We start from the raw sequence: 11086 nt of genomic DNA, 5'->3' as shown, positions 1-11086 counted from the left end.
TATATATGTATATATATATATATATACATATTGGGTTGTTCAAAAAGTCATTGTGTTTTTTTCAATTGATTTTCAGGTGTATTTATTTAATAATGAACATTAATTAATGATATATTAGCCGTTTTGTTCGATGACCTTCTGCCATTTCCCGGGCAACTTCATAATACCATATTCATGAAACTTCCCATCCTTCTCTGCGAGAAACTTGTCTAGGTGTTGTTTGATGAAATCTTCAGAAGCAAACGTTTTACCATTCAAGGAGTTTTGCAAGAAGCGAAAGAGATGGAAATCTGATCGTGCAAGGTCTGGGTTATATGGTGGATGTGGTAACACATTCCAATCATGTTGCAACAATTTTTGCCGAGTGACCAAACTTGTGTGGTCTCGCATTCATGGTGAAACACCACACCCTTACGATTGATTAGCTCGGGACATTTCTGTGCGATGGTATTACTTAATTTCTGCAGCTGCTCACAGTAAATATTCGGAATTAATCGTTTTGTTCTTCGAAAGTAACTCATAAAAGACTGGTCCCTTCCAATCCCACCACATTGACAGCATTACCTTCTTTTAATGAATCTCCGTCTTTGTTTGCCTTTCCAATGCTTCACTTCGCCTACTCCAATTTCTTTTTCGGCTGACATTGTTGACAATCCATTTTTCGCCGCCCGTGATCATACACTTCAAGAACGGATCGTTTTCTTCGCATTTGATGAGTTGATCGCAGACGCTCATGCGATTCGTCAGATAAATTTCTTTCAACTCATGCGATACCCAAACATCGAGCTTCTTTACGAAGCCTAGCGATTTCAAATGGCCATGAACACTTCCAACGGACACTTTTAGAGCGATAGCAAGCTCCCATTGAATGCTTATTTGTTTGCATCAATGCTTTTATTTCATTGTCGTCAATCTTGGAAGGCCTACCGGAGCGATGAGCGTCTTTGAAAAATCACCATCACGGAATCGGGCGAACCAGTTCTGGCACTGGCATTTTTGATGACATTTCTGCCGTAAACTCGACGCAACTTTTCTCTTACTTTAGTTGCTTTCTTCCCTTTTTTGAAGTAATAAAACAGAATATGGCGAATATGCTCTTCAAAATTCTCCATTCGAACCACAATTGCAAGCACAAAACTCGATCGAATCGCGTCAACTTTTTTTTTATTTTTAGGTTAAGTATCAACAACAAAACGCACGTAAACATTTGACATTCATGTCACGCTCGCATACAAATAAACATGAACAATGCCATCTATTGGAAAAAACGCAATGACTTTTTGAACAACCTAATATATACAGGATGTTTCATTTTAAGTGATATGATCGATTTTTTCGTGAATCGATGATTTTATTCAAAAATTTTTCAGACGAAATTTGAATGGCTTGAAGGAGAACACATGATGGAAATGTGAACTTGACCTTGTCAAAATCAAATCAATGTGATTAATGTTTTTTTAAATAGAAGTCCCTATTTTATATTACATATTCTTGTAGCTTATCTCGAGAGCTTTCCAAAACGCTGTAATAAAATTATCATACATTTCATTGAATACTTTCCGAATTATGGGACTTAAAGTTACAGTACCGCCGGCGTTACACATGCGCGTGTGAACGGGATTCTTACGCGCGCGTGTCTCCACGATCTATTCACACTGCTTAACATACGCTCACGCGCTAAGAATTGAGTCTAATTCTTCAATTGAACAATTCAATTTTCCGCTTTTTTTCGTATAGCTTTTTCTTTCAATTTTTTTACATTAGTGGGTTTTTTCAAAGTTTTTTTCAAAATGATCGCTTACAGCTATTCAAATGAAATCGTTAATATTATTTTTGTGCTTAATAAAGTTGGACGAAATTATTGTAGAGTAGAAAGATTGTATCGTAATAGATATCCATTTAGACATCCAAATGCAATGCAGATAAAAGAATTTTATTACGAGAGCGTAGAAGAATCCGTAAAAAGAAATCGCACATAAAAGCTGAAAATGACGTTAATAATCCACGTGTATTAGCAATGATAAGCTTGAATTCTCATATTTTAATTAGAGAACTGCAACGTAATTTAGGAATTCCTTATGTCACTATGTGGAAGATTTTACAAAGATAAATTCCATCCCTACCACATCACTTTAACCTAAGAGTAAGTGAAAATACAATATGAGATTAAGAATTTTATCATTGAGCATTACAAATGATAAGAGAAGATTCAACTTTTTTCTAGTATGTTCTCTTCAGTGACAAAGCCTCATTTCATAACAATGGACAATTCAACAGGCATAACTGTCATTATTGGTCCACATACAATCCTCAACTGATAATCAACATCGTTAGAGTTTTAACTTGATGCGGAATTGTAAATAGATATTTTATTAGTTCATAATTTTTTGAAAAGCTTAAATGGGGAAATTTACCTTTCTTTCTTCAGGAATAAATTGCCTGAGTTTTTAGAAGAGGTTAATCTTGCTACTCGATAAAAATGTGGTGACAGCAAGTTGGTGCGCCACCCCATTTTTCTCCTATTGTGGCGGAATATCTCAATAACATCTTTCATGAAAAATGGATAGGGAAGTATGGATATATTCGATGGCTTCCAATTTTCCGACGATCTTCAGGTTTAATTTGTGGTTTTTTTCTATAAGGCTACATAAAAAATATTGTTTACAAAACTCCGCCGACATCTGCAGGAGACATGAAAAATCGAATAACTAATGTTTGTCGTAGCATTCCTCAAAATATTTTTATTTCAACAGTAGAAAATTTTGAGAAACAATTGAGGCTATGTCTGCAAGAAAATGGAACTCCACAATCAACGGCTAAAAACGTATTCGAATTAATCGATCGGATGAGTGATCGGTTTTGCCTTAGTTGACTGGATCCCGATCTTGCCTTAACTATAAGTTTGTACTTTTTGCATCTACAAGACTGAAAAACCGATATCTGCGGAAAATAAAACAAAAAATGTATTGACGGCATATAACACTTCAGAGAGTACAAAGTCGTCTAAAAGATGACTAATTATAATGTTATGTTCAGACTCCACTGTTCTTTTCTTCGATTAGAATTTTCGTCATTACCTTAATAAAAGTTATTAACAAGTAATATCAGTAAATCATCTGTTTCATAGGAAGTTACAATATTGACGAACCGAATAATATTCGCCTTTTCAGATTAATAATTCACTCGGGACAAAGTTGTTGGATTAAATATTTAAATCAAGTGCTGAATAGACGAACTTTATCCCGAGGAATAGAAGAAGTAAATAGACTAAGAATTACAAATTGGAACAGCAGTTATCTGTAATAAATGACACATGGCTCTAAACTATTGAGCATTCGGCAAATGGTCGATGACGGAAGTTGTTTTAGACATATCCCAGTATCTCATTTCACAACTGATACCCTTAATCCTAAATTATATCAGTAACATATGCAAGGCCACGTGACACTACTAACTCGCGAATATAAAGAGGAAGTCTTCGCGAACAGTCAGTCAGTCAAAACTCAGTTACACGTCACTCTGCCGGTCCGTTACCAGTCAAATTTCAACCCCGAAACTCTGTCGGTCCGCTACCAGTTCTCTCAACCGATTTTAGTTGCGATCTCTCAACCCCGATCTTATCACGATCAAGTCACTCAATTGAAATCCAAATCGGGCAAGCCCCCCCCCCCTCTTTGAGTCCAATCTACGGGACATTCAACATCATCGAAATCGAACCTTCGACAGTCATCCTCGAAAGCTAAGAGCCTTGCAGAATAGCAGTAAGTCCCTTCTTAATTTATATATTCGTATATTCACCGCAAAATCTAACCCAACGCAAAACTATAATGCTTAAATCGCCCCCACAAGGATTGCCTTAAAAACTGGGCCTCGTGAAACACAGAGACTCCTGAATCAAGCATATTAGGAATACCTTGAGGCTTCTCGGGATCGGAGTCATCCAGCCGAACGCATTGCCTCCATCACCTTTGGTTTCGCCAGCTCTACCTACTAACCGAGACGCATTAGAAATGATACTTCCTCCTTCTCATTCACCTCCCCCTCGAACTCCTTCATCTCCGTCATTCACTCTTTTCGGACTCTCTGATGGAGCAAATTTTCCCTGACACCCCTCCACTAACATCTGATTCATACGTCATCTTAATCGTTTTCTCCCAAAGAAGAACTCCGAACGCCACGGACAGCATGGAGTTCCTAGAAGAAATTTCTCCTCCACCATCGAGATCCTATTTCCGCATTCAGAAGAGTGACTTATTTGAGTCACTCGTTAGACAATTCCCGCGAACTACCGAACTTATTCCTGAGGAGACTTTTACGATCGGGCTCCATTATTTTGATCGATAAGAAATCCGGCATGGAATTGCCGGCCAATCTCTTCGTTTCTGGTGTTTATTGTCAATTCCGCGTATCCATATTTAGTTCCGATGGAATTCTTCTTCAATCTTTTTCCTCCTTCCTCCGTTACTATACACAAAATAGAAAAAAACCTGTCTGCTTTGGTCACCCTAAACTTCATTCTCTGGCGGTTATACAACATGTAAATAGTTGATAATAACTATCTTGTCAATTTGTAAATTTTTCTTTCTTTTTATTAGTAATCATATTAATTAATGTGTAAATTTCGTAATAATAAATTTATTAATCTTTTTCTTTATTTTATGTAATGGTTCTGTATTAAACTTGTAATTCGTTAATGATAGATAATAATTAGATTGATAATGATTAGTAATAAACAACGTTAATTTTACTCTCTTTTTCTAAATTTAAAATCCTAAGACCTTGTAGTTGTTAACTTTGCTCTTTCAGAGACACGTGGTCACACACACGTCCACTCCCGAGTTAAAGAGATTAGATTCCTTCACTCGAAATTCGAACCGACGATCGCATCGCTCGTAGGAAACAGATGTCATAACGTCTTTGTGATCCATATTCAAAGGCGAACACAAAAGGTGCATTCGACTCACGGTACTCGCCTCTGTGCGGATACAAGACTGCGAGACAAGAGTTTGACCCTCACTAATTCCGCTCCTTTTCTCTACAATAGGACCATAAATTTAAAATTTCCAAAAGTTTGGACGTAACAATAAATTGTTATAATCTTTTAGTAAAAGAATATCAACGAAAAAAAGATTAAAAGGCAACAGATGTCGCACTGCTAGTTATTTTTATAGTCTTGTCCATATGATAACTAAAAGGTGACTTTTGTAAATATCTTTCATTTTTAAAACTTCTTTTACTATAATATATTTTTGGCTATAACTAGCTAATAGATATAACGTGTAATAACATCAAATCCTTGAATTAATTTTAAGCTAAACGAAATTGTATGAAATTGTATGTAGTATACATCACATTTATGAATCCTATAATACTTCTGTGTCCTATGTACAAGAGAAATTATCTTTCATTATAGTCCACTTTGGGGACTCGCTTTTGAAAAATACCTTATTAATGTTTATTGAAACATGAATAAAATTTCTTATAATGCTGCACTATTTTTCTATTCTATATAGTTTTCAAACACGAGAAACTAAACTCTACTACGTCCATCTGGCGTTGAATGTACTGCTCGTAGTGAAAAAGAGTGATGAAAAATATCAAAATAACAGAATAATATCTTGTTGTCGTTTTGATAATACGAAAAGATATCTTTTAGTCGAACCTTTAGCTGAAAAGGTTCGACTGAAAGATATCTTTTCCATAGAAAGATAAAGAAAAATGTCCTTTTTTAAAGTCATTTTTAAGTTACCTTTCAAAACTAAGAGACGTCTTATAGATATTTTTTCGTCTTGCCAAAAAGACGACAACTTAAAAAATGATATCGTTCTATTATTTTTTAGATATCTCTTCCTTTTGCCGAAAAGACAATTTAAAGAAGATGTCTTCCCGTCATTTTTTAGTATTTTGTACAGTCTAAGCTAAGATCGCATATAGAAGCAGTAAAATATAGCAACATAAGTAATCTATTTCCGTAGCATTTTAGGCGCTGAATATATTTACTAAATTGTTTTAACACACATTTTGAGATTTATTCTTAAAATTATTCTTAAAATTGCAAAAAAAAAGAAGTGTGTTAATATATTTTAGTATAGTATATATATAATAGTATATATAATAGTAGTATTATGATTACATGTTAAGAAGTTTATTGAAAGCAGAATTAAGTATGTCGTTAAGATGTTTAGCCTAAAAAAAATTGTTGTGTTTATTACGTTTCTTCCAAAAATATTTGTAATTAATATGTGTAATTAATATAGAGTCAATTACGCACGCGTTAAATATACAATTTATAAAATTGAATAAAGCGCCAATGATTAATTCAATAAAGGTTTATAATGCCAATGAGAGTCACTATTATACGTGTATAATAAAATATTATATACAGGGTGTCTGGAAATAATCGCCAAATATTTCATGAGCAGGTAGAGCGGACTAAACAGAGTCGAAAAGTCTTCTACCATTCTGTAAGTTTTCCTAATAGTTAATGAAATATTAATCCTTAAAAATAACCGAATATGCTGCGAAGTGTATACGCCTACCGATCGCTTGGCGCGCAAGCTGTGAGGAGTGGGGATAGCCTGGCAAGCGCGCCGTCCGAGCTAAGGAGGCTTGCAGCGGTGTGTGCGGCGCGGGGCGCTCGCCAATCCCCAATTCCCAAGACCCGCGCTCCAAGCGATCGGTAGGCATATACACTTTGCAGTAGTAGGCCGGGCGAGCGCGCGTATTCGGCTCTTTAAGGATTAATATCTCATTAGTTATTAGGGAAATTTACAAAATGGTAGAGGACCTTTCAACTCAGTTTAATCCGCTCTACTTGCTCATGAAATATTTGGCGATTATTTCCAGACACCCTATATATGTCAATAATTACAGACGTTTCGATCATAAGATGCTGGATATCCAGTTAAGTACAGCAGATTATGAAGTTTTACATTTGGACAACAACCTAACGATGTTTCATTAAGTGGGTCTACTTCGTCATAATGAATTAATTTGACTTCAAAAATATTATCGACACACTGAAGAGGACCGAATCTTATGATCGAAACGTCTGTAATTGATGATTGACATATATATAATATTTTATTACAATAGTGTTGGCTCTCATTGACATTATAAATCTTTATTTAACATCAAAGATATACATGCAATTAAGAAACTATCAAATACTTTTTCATTATTCAAATTTAAGACATTTTTTAAGTTGTTGAGTAATATTAAAGTTGATAAATTCAAAATGACAGAATCAATGTGTCGAATGTCAAAAATAAAAAAATATTCAAATTTAAAAAATTATGCATATTTAGGATTTTTTTATATAATTTAAACTGAATTTATCAATTTTAACATCAAATTAGAATTTAGCTGTCTATTTCTAAAAAAAAAAATCCTTAAATTTAAATAATAAAAACATGATTTAAAAACACTTCAAATAAGAGAAAAAAATTTAATTTTTGTTTGAAACGGATCTTGATGCTTGATAATGGTTACATGCAAATTTACAAATACATTTTTCAATCTTATATATTTGTGCATTGATTTAATTTGTTGGACTTATTAAGAAGCAAAATCCGTTTTAATGAAAAATAAAATCCTCTTATTTGATTTATTCAGTCGATCTAAATTTCATTTATAATTGTTTTTAAAAATATTTGATAGATTCTTAATTGCTTATATATAATGCCTATGTAACGTTGATGCAATAAATCCTATATTATATATATCTTTTTAACCATAATAGAGAGAGAAAGATCTTAAAAACATATTTTTTATTATTTTTGAAAATTTATTTCAGTGTCCTAGAGATTTTGATAAGGGTTCAAATTAAGACTTGAATATTATATTTTACAATAAAAATATTAAATTTTCCGTTTATTATCAAATCTCTAATGAGTTTTATTTTAGAGAGTACAAATGTACATGTATAGAATAAGATAAAATTGCATTTACAACAAATCATTGCTTATATGATATAAATAATATAAATAATAATAAGAATATTGGATAAACTTCCACGAAAATATCCAACACCCAATTGCAATGAATTTTGGCAGAAATACTCCAAATAACGTCAAATGAATGCCCTTAAATAGATTTTCATCGACAAGAAATTTAGTGTAAAAAATAAAGTTCCATCTGAATGGATTAACTTTACACAGCTCATTATAAATTTCCTTCATGTTGACTTTGACTTCCAAGAAGATCTATCCATCTGCGCCTCGAAGGAGGGAAAGTAGGGTGACAGTCGCTTCACATGGAAAGTAGTGCGTAGTCCCTAGACAGGAGGGAAGTAGAATGGATCTCGCTTCATGTGGAAAGTCAGACGTTCCTTGGCAGGAGGAAGGTAAGATGAAACTCGCTTCGCGTGGAAAGTTGGACGCCCCTTGGCAGAGAGAAAGGTAGGATATGTGAAACTTGCTTTGCGTGGAAAGTCGTAAGCTCCTAGGAAGAAGGGAAGGATGGATTCTCGTTTCATATGAAAAGTCGGACGCCTCTAGACGAAAGCAAAATTTATGAAATTCCATTTCAGCGATATATAACTTTGTATACATATTATACTTTTGTGTCGATGAAAATCCATTTAAAGATATTCATTTGATATCATTTGGATATCATTTACATCTATCAAAGTTCATAGCAATCGGGCGGTATACATTCACCCAAAATATCAATTTTGTGTGTGTGTGTGTGTGTGTGTGTGTGTGTGTGTGTGTGTATGTGTGCGCGCGCAAAAAAAAATTATTAATTTGCATGTAATTTGCATAATAAATGCTCAAAAAGCTACAAAAAGCGATGTTCACGCTTGTTCTTGAATTTAAAAAATTATTTTTTATTGAATACTATAATTATACAGGATAGATAATTTTCTTTTCTTTCCTTTAGCTTAGGTCGCCTACACATTGACATTTATACTCACACGCAAAAAAAACGCGCTACTTAAATTTTAGCACTAATTCTTAATATTTTTAAATAGCAATAAGTAAAAAATCATCGTAGCGAGATGTTTAAAAAAGCTTTTTTAAAGCTTGAAATCTCTACTTTTCAAATTGATACTTCAAAAAACGGTCTTACCGATATTTCATAGAGTTACACAAACATAATGAAGATGTGTCTAACCCCAAAATTTTTTATGAAATTTGAGAAGTTCCATGGCACGAATTAAAAATTATACACAATTGCCGTTTATAGCTTTCGAAAGATCGAATCTTTACCTTTAATTGCTTTTTATATAATATTTTTTCATCGAGTTATTCAACGTTAAAGAAATGACCCTTTTTGCTTCAACATTGAATAACTCGGTGAAAAAAAAATCAGAGCTTCACAAAAAACCAAATTTGCAGCAAATTTTTTTTTTTAGGAATACATACATGAAGAAAAAAATTATAGAAACAAATCTCTGGAAACAAATTAATTCGAACAAAAAATAATAGCCATAGTATAGTGATAATAATAGGATTATCGCGACATATAGCTTTTGATTTTTTATGAATGTTTGCAACCAAAAAAAATGAGGAAGATCAAGTAAAAACAAGATTCCCACTATTTCAATCACAAAATTAACATAAAGAGCATATAGATGCAAATGAATAATTTCTGCGGGAGGAATCCGATTGTCTATATAGTATTCCCGATTGCACACACCACTCATATCAGTTGATGTAAGTAATTTTTCCATTGCTTTATCAATAAGAATACTTGATTTTAAATTAGCCAATTAGCGATGCATATGAGTAATATGCGATGTACGCAATCAGAACTCTCCCAATTTCCGTGTCCTCCTCTCTCCTCCTCCCATGAGTTCTTTTTGCTTATACGACGTGAACTAGTTTAGTGAGCCTCGGACACGAAAATGTATTTATGCGACTACCGCTCGACCCCCAACTCTATCTACTAAAAATAAAGTTAAAGGCAAATTTTGAAACTTACTGAAGCTAGCCGCCGGCTGAACGTGATCCGCAGTCGTGGCTGCGGATGGTGGGGTGTAGCTGCTGCAGTAGTATGGTGGGTGCTCTATTTTGATCGCGTTTATTTGAGGCTGCATGTCGCTGAGGTCATGCAGTATGGACGCTGAAACCAGACACATATTAGCAGCTATGGTTCTTACCACGTTCATACATGTGTCATTCATTTTCCTTGCACTCCACGAGTATGATCTACGATTGCGAAAACAGCACTTTCGTACAAAAACCAAGAAAATGAAAAAGAAAGAAAGAAAAAGAAAGAAACAAGGGAGAAAAAAAAGGAGAAAAATTATCATTTCTAATACCTTTAATAAATATATAAAAAGAAATAATCAAAGAAATATCCGCAAAAAGCGGAATTAAGTAAGTTGCAATTCTCTGTCAGCTATCAATCTATATAACTTATTCTACACATATAGATAATAAGTGCACGCGCGCGAGACGTATTAAAATGCTATACTATACTGAAATAAAGACATATAAAAAAATTTTTTTCTTTTCAAAGTACTATAGTACCTCGAAGATTTTTTCGTGCTAAACACGATTCCGAGCACGATTCCTTGTCAGAATTTGCATAGCACGTTAAGGTTTTGAGAGAATAAAGATGCGTAAAAAAACACGGTAGTCACTGCGCTTTTAGCGCTGAGACATTATCGTGTCTTCTGATAAATAGACAAAAAATTTTTTTTTCTATTTTCAACAATTTTTTTACGGAAAAGAAAAATTATTTTAAAATAAAGTCTATGCTAAAAATACAATTGTAGAACTTTCAAATTTTATTTTATGATTAAATGACTTTTATTATTTTAATAAATCAAGTTGTGACTGTTTGAATTTAAATCTTCTATATAATCTATAATACAAGAAAAACAAATGTGTCTATTTAAATGTCACAGCGAATAAATTTATAATTTGAATTTAACTAAAAAATATTTCAAGCATATAAGTTTTTGTATATATAAGTATTTGGATATATAATTACTACATACATGGTTACACAATTAAGTTGTAATTTTAAAGTTGTCAGAATAATGGAATCATTGATTTTAAAACTTTCTGAAATAATTTTTTAACCTATTTATTTATCTATATATGTGTATATATGTATATATATATATGTAAGT

At 33.2% G+C, this 11086-nt stretch overlaps 1 protein-coding gene across 1 annotated transcript in view; it reads right to left on the bottom strand.

Moving 5' to 3' along the window:
- Nucleotides 1-570: 570 nt before the first annotated feature.
- The window catches only part of LOC108693192 (nuclear factor 1 X-type), an 82878-nt gene continuing 72362 nt past the window's right edge, over nt 571-11086 (bottom strand). Inside the window, exons 9-12 of the mRNA XM_018202004.1 lie at nt 9928-10068; nt 8255-8383; nt 928-1057; nt 571-871 (exon numbers count right to left, since the gene is read on the bottom strand). Coding sequence (XP_018057493.1) covers nt 571-871; nt 928-1057; nt 8255-8383; nt 9928-10068 — 701 coding nt within the window. The remainder of the gene's footprint in view (nt 872-927; nt 1058-8254; nt 8384-9927; nt 10069-11086) is intronic.

Source organism: Atta colombica, unplaced genomic scaffold (genome assembly GCF_001594045.1).
Source record: "Atta colombica isolate Treedump-2 unplaced genomic scaffold, Acol1.0 scaffold89, whole genome shotgun sequence".
NCBI classification, from domain to species: Eukaryota; Metazoa; Arthropoda; class Insecta; order Hymenoptera; family Formicidae; genus Atta; species Atta colombica.
This window is presented reverse-complemented; position numbering and strand designations above follow the sequence as displayed.